Source organism: Anolis carolinensis, chromosome 3 (assembly GCF_035594765.1).
Source record: "Anolis carolinensis isolate JA03-04 chromosome 3, rAnoCar3.1.pri, whole genome shotgun sequence".
Classification (NCBI taxonomy): Eukaryota; Metazoa; Chordata; class Lepidosauria; order Squamata; family Dactyloidae; genus Anolis; species Anolis carolinensis.
Window position 1 is genome coordinate 246,925,980 of NC_085843.1, and position 13,858 is coordinate 246,939,837.

At 36.4% G+C, this 13,858-nt stretch overlaps 1 protein-coding gene across 3 annotated transcripts in view; it reads left to right on the forward strand.

Annotated features, from left to right (window-relative positions):
- Positions 1-13,858, forward strand: part of clstn2 (calsyntenin 2) — a 416,881-nt gene that overhangs the window by 383,698 nt on the left and 19,325 nt on the right. For all 3 annotated transcript variants that reach the window (XM_008106290.3, XM_008106291.3, XM_062976556.1), the window contains 6 exons: positions 1,216-1,364; positions 2,063-2,289; positions 5,043-5,213; positions 6,103-6,248; positions 11,251-11,374; positions 13,584-13,768. In XM_008106290.3, the coding sequence (XP_008104497.1) occupies positions 1,216-1,364; positions 2,063-2,289; positions 5,043-5,213; positions 6,103-6,248; positions 11,251-11,374; positions 13,584-13,768 (1,002 nt within the window). The remainder of the gene's footprint in view (positions 1-1,215; positions 1,365-2,062; positions 2,290-5,042; positions 5,214-6,102; positions 6,249-11,250; positions 11,375-13,583; positions 13,769-13,858) is intronic.

The window sequence follows — 13,858 nt, forward strand, 5'->3', positions numbered from 1 at the left end:
CTTATTCAGAAGTTTCTCCTACAAACTTGAACTTTCTGTTCCTGAATGACCGTTTTGAGATGGAATATTTGGCCACATGTCTACTCTCATCAAAATTACAGCAAATGAAACATAATTCAGGCTCTTGTGAAAATATAAAAGCCTACACTACCATATTATAAATGTTACTGTGTTTTCCACACCTTTTAAACTCACAACTCGTATTAACAATTTTGAAATAACTGCTCACCATTTAGATACAGTAGAGTGTCACTTATCCAAACCTCGCTTATCCAAGCCTCTGGATAATCCAAGCCATTTTTGTAGTCAATGTTTTCAATATATCATGATATTTTGGTGCTAAATTCGTAAATACAGTTATTACAACATAACATTACTGCGTATTGAACTACTTTTTCTGTCAAATTTGTTGTATAACATGAAGTTTTGGTGCTTAATTTGTAAAATCATAACCTAATTTGATGTTGAATAGGCTTTTCCTTAATCCCTCCTTATTATCCAAGATATTCGCTTATCCAAGCTTCTGCCGGCCCGTTTAGCTTGGATAAGTGAGACTCTACTGTACCTAGCAGGAATTTTTGAGGTGCAAGGAAAGGATGTGAATTATTTTCAACAAATCTTTGAGATGCCCTTTGAGAAGATACAGGATGATCTTTGTCTAAAAATAATCGGGGCAGTTTACATACTGTATGATTTTTAGTGTTCATTGCTTTTAGTATCCTTTGGGAGAGAAGAAGCAGATTATTATTATTATTATTATTATTATTATTATTATTAACCCCCTACATTATTTGTGGGAGTGACATCCACCTTCACATTTGCCACATTAGTTTCGATGCACATAAATGTTTTGGGGTGAAGTCAGCATTTTAAAGGGTTGGGAGTGATCCTCATACATCTTGGTAGCAGCAGCAATGACATGACTTTTCCAGCTATTTTTATTTTGTTTTTCTTTTTTCATCTAATTTCATATGTTTTTTGCTAGTTTGGGGATGTACTCCTGACAGGTGGCTATCCACTAGCATCTGTTTAAAGCCTCCAAAGAAGGATTTATAGAACAAACATTATAATTATAGTTCTTCTTTACTTGTTAAGGAGCTAACAAGTCTCTAAGAATCAATATTTAGAAACCAGCTTTTCTAAATGTTCTAATGAGTTATTCTACATTGTTTTCCCTAAATACTAATGATATCATTTCCTCTCCCACCTTACCAGTACCATTTCAATCCTTCCCAGTCAGTCCTTGTTATAGAAGGAGATGACATTGAGAATATAAATCAAGCTCTCCGAAAGGTCTCCTATATCAACTCAAGACAGTTTCCAACCTCAGGCATTCGTCGTCTTAAAGTCTCATCAAGAGTCCAGTAAGTTAAATTCATTAAGCTTTATTAAACCAGCAATATGCCATAAAATTTCATATCAAGAACCTTACATTTTGAGGAATGTAATAAAGCCATGAAAATAAAACATTATCAATAAAATTTGACCTTTAATGAAGGGGAAACAGCATAAGAATTATATTTACTTTTACAATGAGATAATTTCAACTATAGAGTTATTTCCTCATTCCTCCATGCCTATTGACTTCAGATAGAGTTCTGGATGTGCGTGAAATGGCCTCCTGATGCATTCAGTATAAAATGGATGATTAGGTTCTTGATGCTCGTTTAACAAGATAGCTATATCAAACCTATTAAGCCTCAATTTGAGTACCTAATGTAAAATGCATAACAATTAGAAACCATCTAATCGAGTTTAAGCATTGGCAGTTTGTTATATGTTATTTAAGAGTTTCAATGTTATGTGTGCATTGACCTTTTTTTAAGGATTGTGCCTGCCAATGATATGCTTTGCCATTCATCATAATATGAAAATTGTGCTTTAATGTTCACATGGAACTGAATAGTTCCATAGCTGGTCAGCAAGCAAGTATGAACAAGCAAAAACATACTCTAGAATACATCCATGGGATACAACATGTCTTTAGATAGTGTGCTTCTTGCAAAGGAAGAATGTACACTAGAACGCCTTCCATGAAGTTAATGAATAATATATTTTTCAGATGTTTTGGTGAAGATGTCTGCATTAGTATCCCAGATATAGATGCCTATGTAATGGTGTTTCAGGCCAAGGAGCCCAAGATTACAATAAGTGGAATGGATCATTTTGCAAGACCAGCTTCAGAGTTTGAACATGAAAAGGGTGTGACGCTTTTACCAGATATCAGAATTGTCAGCACAGTCACTAAAATGGAACATCCTCCTGACTTAAAGGAAACTATGGACAGAGGTATGTAGTTTTCTTTTAAGATTATGATTTGTATGACAGTAGAAACTACATGCCAGGTAGAAGTAAAAAAGGAAGGATGCCCTGCTGAGAGAAACACCTCCAACACCAAATAGATCCAGTTAAATTGACTCAAGATTTAGCAGTATTATATGGACCTCAAATGAAAGGTTGAAATTAGAGCTTCAATCAAAAGCATTTATGTTTTTAATTCATATCCTGCCTGTCCCTCAATATGGGACCTAAGGTAGCATTTAGTGTTTAAATAGCATTTAATAGATAGTCCTATTAAACTTAATTTTAATCCATGTTTTAAATTGAATAAAAATAAAGCTATAACGTCAATTTTAAAAACTTTATTCACACCCAGTTAATATTTGAAGACTTTCTGTAAAAAGGGCTGTTGCCTGGTGGTGGAAAGAGAGAAGAGACCAGCCACATCTTCCATGGAGAGGAATTCCATAGTCTGGAACCAAGCACTGAGAAAGTTCTCTTATTTTCACACTAAGTGCATATATGTTGGTAGCGGGCTCTAGAAGATTTTAGAACTTGGGTAACCTCATATAGTTAGATATAGTATGTCAAATAGTCTAGGCCAGTTGGTCCCCTAGGTGTTTTAGACATCAGCTCCCACAATTCCTAACAGTTGGTAAGCTGGCTAGGATTTCTGGGAGTTGATGTCCAAAATACCTGGAGGACCAAAGGTTGGAAACTACTTGTCAAGACAAAAGACATACGATTTTGCAGGCGTTTTCTGTATAGCCAGTTATATTCCAATGCAGAAATTGGAATACTTCTTATGTAGAAAATATTGTCTTACCCTAAGGAAAAACAGAGGCAATTCGTGATTTGTTCTGTGAAAAATTCATGCATGGTTAATTTGCATAGTAATAGCATTTTCTACACAGAAGACAGCATTTTGACACAGGAATTAATATTTATTCACTGAAATACAATGTTCCATGAATCTTGTGCAGAAAAGGTTGCTTTTCCCACACAAAACAACCAGATGCAGATTTTGTGCAGAATAAGTCCTGAATGGCCTATAGTCTTCATAAATCAAGATTACCATTTTTGAGGTCTTTCTCTCAGCAGGATGTAAATTGCTGAAATTACTTATTGCTACCTTGAGGAAGAAACCTAGTAAAAATGCATCCTCAAGAGCTGAATCCAGGAACATAGGTGTGAATCTAAGTTTTCAAACAGAAATTTCTTTATCTGACTCTACAGAGTTTCAGATTCAGTATCTTTTTATGCCCTCAATAATAGCTTTCCACTTAGTTTCAAAGAAACCGTTTCGTTACACTGTACCCAAAACTCTGTAAAGCCTTTTGCCATGTTAGATTAGCCAATCACTTTTTAGAAGTCCAGTTGGATTTTTAACAGATGTCCATTAAAATTAACCTGAGGAGGAATGATATTGTTTCTTCTGTTCTCTCCTTTTCAGTACGACATTGCTCTTTTGATCTTTTTAATAGACAGCAAGTGTAATACAAGGGGAAAATATAACAATTGCAGAGCAGCCTGATTAATAATTTCATGAAGGGTTCATCTCTTACAGATTATTGTATTCAGGAAACTACCTTGGGATACAAACGACATTGTTGACCCTCATGTTTATTGGCTTAGAACTCATAACATCCTAAATGTGTGATTCTACCCAATGTATTTCTAGACTGCATCTGTAAGAGTATAGTGTCCAGATTGTGGGAAGGACTAGTACCACTCTATTCTGCATTGGTCAGGTCTCACCTGGAATATTGTGTCTAGTTCTATGCACCACCATTCAAAAAGGATATTGAGTGACTGGAATATATCCAGAGAAGGCTGGGAAAAAAATGGTCTGGAGGCTAAGCTTAGGGATCTGGGTATGGTTAGTTTGGAGAAAAGAAGGCTGAGAGGTGACATGATAGACATGTTTCAATATTTGAAAGGATGCCATATTAAGAAAAGGGCAAGCTTATTTTCTGCTGCTCTGGAGACTAGGACATGAAGCAATCGATTCAAGCTGCAGGAAAAGAGAAATCGTTAGAAAGAACTTTGGGATGGTAAGAGCTGTTCGACAGTAGAATATGCTGCCTCAGTGTGCTAGTGTCTCTAGAGGTTTTTAAGCAGAGACTAGATGGTCATCTGTCAGGACTACTTTGATTGTATATTCCTACATGACAGGGTGTTAGACTGGATAGCCCTTGGGGTCTCTTTCAACTCTGTTTCAGTTATTCTAAGAAGAATTCTGAGAAGAATTCCAAGAGTCCCCACCATTTATGACTGATCCAGAACTTGAAGTCAAAGTGGGGGGATCCATACCTGAAAAAGAAGAAGCCAAATGTACAAACGGTATCGTCTGTGTAGAAAACAACACAAGAACAAATATTTCTGCATTGAAATGTTATTTTACACACAGAAAATGCTATATATGGGGATTTATTCTGTACAAAATTCAAACATGGTTGTTTTGCATAGAAAATAGCATTTTCTTCACAGAAAGCAGGATTCTGTTCCTGGATTACTATTTCTGCACCAATATGGTATTTCTATGTAGAAAATACTGTTTTGTGTTGAAAATGTTGCTTTCTGTTCAAAACAACCACTTAGGAATTTTGAACTGAATAAGTCCCAAATTGTGAATGGCCCCAAAAAAATTGTGATTTTCAAAGACCTGAGAAGAAAATAGCTGAAATTACTCATCACTGCCTTTGAGAAAAAGCTTAGTGAATACATAGTTCCAACTCTATTCTGTCTTTTTCTATCCTCAGTCCATAAACCAGTTTTGTTAGAAGAGATGCACCATAACCTGGATTTTTGTGACATTTTGGTAATTGGGGATGAACTAAACCCTAAGCAAGAGTGTTTAGAACTGGATCGGAAGGAACTTCAAGGCAAACACTTAGATGCTACAAACTCCACAGCAGGATATTCAATATATGGTATGATCAGTTTTTGATTTTTTAAAAAAATATATCTATTTTTGTATCTGTTACTATGTATATTCTTACTTTAGGAGCTACATCTTCATGTGTAAAGAAAAAATTGTACCCATTAGAAAGAAAGAAACTACATGAGTAAGTTTCAGAAACCTTTCATGAACCTTTCCATTACTTTCTGCAAATAATTTGGACCAAATTATGGCAAGATTCTCTACCTTTCTTTGCATAGAAGTGCTAAGTTCACTTCTGATTTTCAAAGGCAAACAAGTCAATTCCTAAAATGTTTTTATGGTGTGTGTGTATTTTAAATAAGACCAGAATTTATTGAAAAACCAAATAATCTTGTGATTGGATTTGTTTGGTTCTTAAAAACAAAAGTATCCCTAAAGATATTCAACATATTTCTGTACTCTGCTTGTAGAAGGGCATAGCATATTTTACTTTTTAAAATAGTTGCCATTATTGTGACGGGCTTACATGACTAGATAGTGAATTTCTGTGTCTTTTTATACTATATTACTTGTATGTATAGAAATGGCTTAAATGACTGTTATTATTTATTTTATTGGTATAATATATCAATAAGAGGTGTGTCATTGTGCAACCATGGGGAAGCAAACAGTTGAGCTTCTTGTGAAATCATCATCCTTACTGAATTAATGCCACTGTGATATGTCTATTTGTATTACAGTTAAAACTTATGGTATGTGTGTGTCTTTGCTTGCTGTGATCTGAACCATAAGATTTTGATATCATATTTTAATGTCACAGCTTGATGCATCATATTATATTCATTTTATTTACCACAACTCCATGACAATTTTTCTTGCATGAGGGTGGGGTGGCTTTTCCACTGTATATTTTTACTGATGCTGTATCACTTCCTTAGGTGTGGACACAATGAAAAACTATGAACAGGTCTTGCAACACGTTCACTATCGTAACTGGCACACATCTTCCTTCTTTGATAGGAAATTTAGAATCAAATGTTCAGAGCTCAATGGGCGATATACCAGCAATGAATTTAATTTAGAGGTAAGTTTTATATATATAAGCCTTGCTGACAATTCAATTATTTCATGTGGTCTTAAATATATATACAGAGAGAGAGAGAGAGAGAGAGAGAGAGAGAGAGAGAGAGAGAGAGAGAGAGAGGGAGGAAAGTTAATGCTTGCAATCATAAAAATCTTTTATGTTAGTGTCATCATCATGGGTGATTACTCATAGCTGAGTGTCTTCCAGAAGTAGAGTCTTGATAGTGGATCTTTAGATGATTGTGAGAACCTATTCTGGGATTCACATGGTCTTTCACAGTGAGGAATAGATTTCCACATTGAAGGTGGTCACAACAAGTGTTTATTGGTGTTACATTTGTATGTGGATTTGTTTTCTTCTGATACCTTCGAGAGCCCATAACAGTAAGGGCCCTCCTAGTACAAAAACCCACCCGCAACAAAAGCAATTGGGAGCTGATCTCAGCTCCTCATCCCCTATTCAGCATCACAGTTGAATCTTTTTGATTTTCCTTTATATTCCTGATTCTTTTTATTTAGCAGGACTGACTGAGAGTTGGGGACTTGAGGGACAGTGGGTGGGGTAGACAAACATTTGGGGGATTTCACTCTTTTAGCTTCTTTTTCTCCTTCTCTTCCTCTCTTTCAGAAAGTACCTCTAAAAGATGATGATGATGATGATGATGATAATAATAATAATAATAATAATAATAATAATAATAAAACAGTATTTTCAGCAAACAAAAAGAGAAACCTCTCATCTAGAGTAGAAAATAGAAACCGCTTTAAGGAAGCAAAAGCCAAAGCAGAAAGGGGATTGTAGACAAGAGAGGGGATTTTAAAGGTATTCTAGGGAGGATAGCTCCACTGAGCTCCATATCATTGCTCTTCCTTCACTGAGCCTCCTTAAAATGCCCTGAAAAGCTGCCTGGCATGCTGCTGGTGCTGGGAGAGAAAGTGTGTGGTGTGCCTGCCTCTTCTCTAGAGTAGAACAGCTTTAAGAAACATGAAACCTGGTCTCCTCATTTACAAACAATGAAAAGGATCCAGAAAGAGTAGTAACTGATGCTTTTTTAAATCCAGGTCTTAATGAAGGATATTGTTAGGGATTCCTCATCTTCAGAAGAGGAAGGGGAGCAGGAAAGTGTTCAGGAATTAGAGGGGGAGTTGGGATCCGAGTAGGAGATTTTGCAAGTACCCACATTTCGGGAAAGGTTAAAGGAAACAGAGCAGAGATGCTGTTTAGCTAGAATAGCTGCAAGAAATTAGCATTACTTTAGCAATTGGGAACCGCCCTAGCAGCTGCAGCATGGGGGAACTCAGGGCTATAAATCAGAAGCAGCTGTAGTCAGCTTTTGCTGGTAACAAACTGACTTTAATGCTTAAGTCTTCGCTCCCCTTGTGCCTGCTTCAAGTCTGCATTTGGGAAACTGCTACTAAGGATTTATTGCTGTTTCTTTGTCAAGTAAGACGGCTGCTTGATTTGGGAATTTACCAGAGACTTAAGAACTGTGTTTGCATCAAGACTTCTTTGCTTTCTTTTGCATTATACAACTACATGTGCTGTTCTTTATATTTGCTGAAGCAAAGCAGTTTTCATTTACTTACCACGTTGTTTTAAGGCTGTTCTTGAGAGACAAATCAGGACAGATATGGAAGGGGAGCCTGTGGGAAGTCCCCCCCCCCATAATGGGCCGGATAGGGTGATTTCTTATGTTGCTGACATCCAGGATGCCTTGAAGGGAAGAAAAGAAAGGCTCCCAGTGGAAAGGAGAAGCATTGTAATTTCCCCATTGCCTCCAGTCAGCCAAAAAGAACCACTTTTCGGATGCGGAACAAAAATGCGCATTCGGCAGCACACCTGTTTTCGGGAGGTGCTGGAAAATGGATATGGGGTGCTTCCGGTATGCGGCAAGCAGAAACGGATAACGATTCACCTGAAATCCACAAGCCTACATGGTGTGCCTTCCTCTTTGCATGTTTCTTCCTTTCACCCTCTCTTTGTGCCTCTTCAAAATCCATAGCACCATTGGTAACAGCTGACCTCCAGTTACAAGGCTCGAGTTACAGGGCTTCACAGTTCTTGGTATTAGTGCCAAATAAGTTAGTTGAATAATGATTTCTAAAATTATAGCCCACAGCTTCCAACTGGCAATCTTCATATCAGTGAAGAGGTAAATCCACTCTGTGTTCTAGTTCAAATTTCAAATGATATATCCAATGTGGCAATAATACATTCATTACATTGTATAACTCCTTAAAACAGTGGTTCTCAACCTGTGGGTCCCCAGGGGTTTGGCCTACAACTCCCAAAAATCCCAGCCAGTTTACCAGCTGTTATGATTTCTGGGAGTTGAAGACCAAAACATCTGGGGACCCACAGGTTGAGAACCATTGCCATAAAACCTGAGTAAAATTAACTGCCCATTTACCTTGAAGCCACCAGCCTCGACAGGATCCACTTACACTGCCAAGAAACTGAAACACTTTTCTAATTTATTCCTTCTCCACTTTGCATAAATGTCTCTAATATAACTCTAATTTGGAGTTGCATAAAGTGACATGTTCACAGTTTCTACAAAAAAACATATTGAGATTTTGAGCAAAAGGTTTAAACAGACCTGGTTTTCAGGGTTGTTGTATGTCTTTCGGGCTGTGTGGCCATGTTCCAGAAGCATTCTCTCCTGACGTTTCGCCCACATCTATGGCAGGCATCCTCAGAGGTTGTGAGGTATGGAAAAAAAGACCTGGTTTTACTGGTTGTATTTGTACCATAAGAGAAAGAAAGAAAGCTTTGGTTTAGGAAATAGTTTTCCAGCTCTCTCCAAGACTTGCTTCTTATATATGTCAAGTATATAACTTTGTGCAAGAAACACAGTGTGAATTGTGTCTTAAGCTAATGAGGTGGAGCATGGATGCTCCTTCAGTGGTGCCTTTATGAAATGTTGCAGATGTCTCTAAAGTCATGAGCCATCAAGTCTTGCAAAGCAGATTCCTTCTGTGATTTTATTCTTGCATACAGGTCTGTTTTGAACATCTTGCTCCATTCCAGCAATGGTTACAAGGTTATGTTTTTGCTATAAATTGAATGTCATGCTGATAGAAGTGAGCCTTCATTGGATTGTGAGCAGCAAGGGTTTCCTACAGCAGAAGAAAACACAGCATGTGAAAAGCTTGCTGTGATGTGTCAACTATTAGACGTGAACCTGATCACCTTCTATACAATTTAATCTTATTGCCCTTAAATCCAGAATATAGGCTAGGCTAGCATATTAGTGAATCAACTGAAATATTAGAATTAGAATGTGATCAAAAGCACAGAACAGATCTATGTAGTACTTTTATACAGCATTTGTTTTTCATGTTTATATTGTATTTAACCCTAAAAACCCAAATGTATGATTCGATCTTTGACCAAAACTCTACTGTTAGTCTTAACTAGAGCAGACCCATTGAACCAATAGGATTTTACATCCGTGCTTACCATACAAAAATTAATTCAGTGTGTCTGTTCTGGTTGAGACTATCCAATAAAGGTTATGTTTTAGATATTTTTTTCATAGACTATCTGATATGAGGGAGTGATAATTATATTTTTTTAGTGCTCTGGGATTAGCACCATATTTATATACATTGTTTCCTTCTTTCCTGGAAATTTGCTAGAAACCAGGAGTCAATGGCTCAGTGACTGGGATTAGTCCAAGAACCACCACTTTGATTAGCACTGCTTTAGATTATCAGTTTTTGCATTAAGCAAGAAATAAGAAGACATGAAAAATGCTTACCTAAAATACTATTGTAATTTAGCCTAATAAAGGTAACATCTTTAATGTCTGCTTAGTTCTCAGACCATCAACTGATAAACTAGAGTATGTGAGAACTAATCCCTGATCAAATCAGGATTGTATTTTGACCAAAAGACTTCCATGAATCCTGGAACCATTTGATCAAGCTGCAAACTTGACTGTCCTCTACTTAAAAGTCATGGTAGTTGTTTTAGCATCTCCTTCAGATTTGAAAGTTTTGTTTTTTTATGGAAATTTTGGACATTTCTGCTCAATTTCTACAAATCGAGTTTATTTAGAAATCTGTACATTGGCAAGTTTTTATGTTTTTTAAAAGAACAAAATTCCTAAACATATGCACTGGCCCAATTCAATAAACACAAAAAGCTTTCTATCTGGATGGCTGGATTTGCTTTTGCCTGAAAATTTGGTAATTTTGAATGGTTTCTATCAAGTGTATAGAAAAATTCTCAAAATTTGGAAAGGCATATTTTCAAAAAAGAATAATGTAAACAAAATGTCACCCATTCTTCTTGTTAGGCAATTAAAACAAAAACAACAACTACAATGATACCACTGTCAAGATGGAAAGCTTTTTTCACATCTGTTAAAAATCCAAACCCTCTTTAGAATATCTCCTGTGGATACTAAACCTCTCTACCCAATGTTGATAGTTTTTCACTTTAAGAGCACCAGCTCCTAACTGTAGCAGCCCTTGTCAGGAGTAATATCCAGAACAGGAGTAAATTTGGGGTTGAATGAGAACCAGCAGATGGAAGGGGTAGGAAAATAATAGGAGATACAACTAAAATTCCAAATTCCCTCTAGCAATCAGCTCATTCTGTTCTTTTATCTGGACAAAGCAACATTTTAATAAGTTTTATGAAGCCCTCACCGTAGCCTTTTACAGATGCAATAAAGTATAATATGATATTTTTAATTACCATATAGCTACATTCTGCTTATAAATATAATCATACCAAGTATTGTATGATTTCTCAGAACATTTTCTTCTCAGTGATAATTTTCCTGCCCAAAAATATATTTTGGAGATAAAGTGGGTAAGAATCTTTAAACTGCAATTCTGTATCAAGCCCTGAGCCAATTCTCTATATACTCAGAAGAAGTAGAATGATTAAACATCTATGTGATGTTTGAGCTTTTATAATATGATTTCAAATGCAGATTTCTTTGGAATGTTTAATAATCTGTAATATTACTCTTTTTTTCTTCTTCAAGGTTAATATTCTTCATAGCTCCAACACCAATATAATGGAATATGTAAATCATATGGTAATACAGCCACAGTTTATCCAATCTATCCATCACCCAGAGGAAAGCATAAACAATATTCATGGCTCAGGTATTACATGTATTAAAAATTTAAGAATAGTTTTGCTGGATGAAACCAAAATCCATTTTTTGAAATGATTCAGTTTCTCACAGCTGCCAATCAAATGTCATTGGGTTTTCACTTCCAGGATGCCAAGATGGTGGTTTTCTCCATATTTGTTTCCTGTATTCTCTTGTAGCGGCCAGTGTCTCCGACGTCCCTGGGGCAGTAAATCCATTTCATTATTTATCCCAGCTTTATAGAAGCTATTCAGTGTCCTCACATCTGTCCTTAGCAGTTCACCTTGGACAGCTACATTAACTCTGTCCAAAACCTACTGGGGAAACATGCCACACAGACATCAGAGTATGTTCTCTAATGTTGTTGTTTGAGCATAGCAAAGATTAGGTAAAAATTTGCCTAAAGGTAAAGGATTATGGAAGTTTCAGTCCATTGACTTGTGGAGATTAATTTCACCATTCTATCATGAGTAATTGTGATTAATGGACCAATGTCTCATTACTCATTTTAATTACACTTAAAAGTGGGTATAACAAGAGTTTCTCTTCAGGTGAACATGGAGAAGTATAGCAGTGACTAGCTTCAAATTTGCTATTTTCAGTAGCAACAGTGATAGGTCATGGGTCCAATGTAAATAGAACAATGGATGTGCTTTGGATTTTAGTCTGTACTTTAATGAAGCCAATTAAGGCATTGGGTTCTATCCCTTAAAATAAGTTCATGCCTTTGAAGAGCTCTTTTCAATCTTTAAATAAAACCCACAGAAACTTTCCCATTGACAATAAAAATATTGACAAGCTTGAATGTGGCACAAGAACAGCAAACAAACTGGTAAAAGGACAGGCAGGGAAGTCCTATGAGGAGTGCCTTATGGAGCTGGGAATGTTTATGCTGGAGAAAAGAAGATCAAGAGGTGTTTTAAGATAGCTATATTTAAATATTGGAAAGGACGTCATATTGAGTAAGAAGGACTCTTGAGCAGCTATATATATATAAAAAGAGTTTTTACAATTAAGAAGAACTTCCTGATGATAAGAGCTTTTCAACAGTGGAATAAGCAACTTTGGAGTGCAGTGAAATCTCCTCTGCGGTTTTTTTTAAGGCCTTTTTGATCTCTTCCAATTGTTTAATTTTATGATTCTATAATCTATGAATGCACCTACACTGTAGAATGAATGCAGTTTGTTATTATTTTAATTGCCAGTGCTGAGGAATCCTAGGAGTTTGGTGAGGCATCAGCAGTCTTTGGCCCAAAGACTTTGTAAAACTACAGTTTCCATGATACAATACCATTGAGCAATGGCAATTAAGGTGGTGCCTAACTGCATTAGTTCTACAGTGCAGAGGCACCTTAAGACATTGGAGCAACCGGCCACCACTGCATGGCAACTTGCCGCACTCTTTTGGCATCTATGCATGCAGTGTGGATGTCTGAAGGGAGTGTGCATTTGCACATACAGCTGTGGTTCTGCAGACTCCCTCTAACTCAGTGGCCATTAATGCAGATGCTAGGTATGAGTAAATTTGACATGGGTTGACTCATGATATTAGAATGTGTGGCATGCTTGCTTGTGCACAGCTTAAAAATAGCTTTGGGGAGAGAGGAACAGTGTTGGGAGGAAGTTCTGTGTCAAAATTTTTTAAAAAAACAGTATGTACCTTCAATATACAGGTAGAAGTGTATTGGTTTTCACCTGCTCACCCTATGGAACTAACTACTTAGAGGAAATGTTAGGAATAGTGTTGTCCATTGTTTATATTTTTGTTGTTACTGTTATGGCTTTCAAAAACAGAAACAGTTGCAGTAAGACAATGCATGCACTGAAGATTAGAAACCATTGTTTAAGTTACTTACAATCCATCTTCCTTACCCACACATTCTGCATCCACATATTCAACCATCCATGGCTTCAATATATATATTTTTAAAAAGTCCAAAAATAAAGTTTGACTGCAGTTTTATACAAGGAACACAATTTTTCTACCCATTGTATATAATGGGACTTGGGTCTCTATGGATTTTGATATCCATATGGGTCCTTGGAACCAACCTCCAGCAGATACCAAGTGCCTACTGTATAGTTGACATTGCTGTAATGAATGCAGACTCATAGATAGCTTATCTTTGGCAGCTTGAAATACATGAATGAATATAAGCATGCGTATCAAGAAAATAAAAAGGATATATTATATTACTTTGTTTTTTATTTCTTTCTAGCACTTCCAAGTGTGGCTACTATTGTCATAGTAACCTGTGTCAGTATCTTAGTCTTTATTATAGTTCTGGGGATATATAGAATTCGAACAGCTTTCCATCATGGCACAAAAGAAAATGAAAGCAGTAAAGAAAATGAAATGGATTGGGATGATTCAGCTCTGACCATCACTGTCAATCCCATGGAAGTAAGTTGCAGAGTGTGACTGCCTTTACTTGTGTTTGATGTGGCATTTTCAATGGTGATTTATATAAGAAGTTGTTCCTCTTCAGCATTC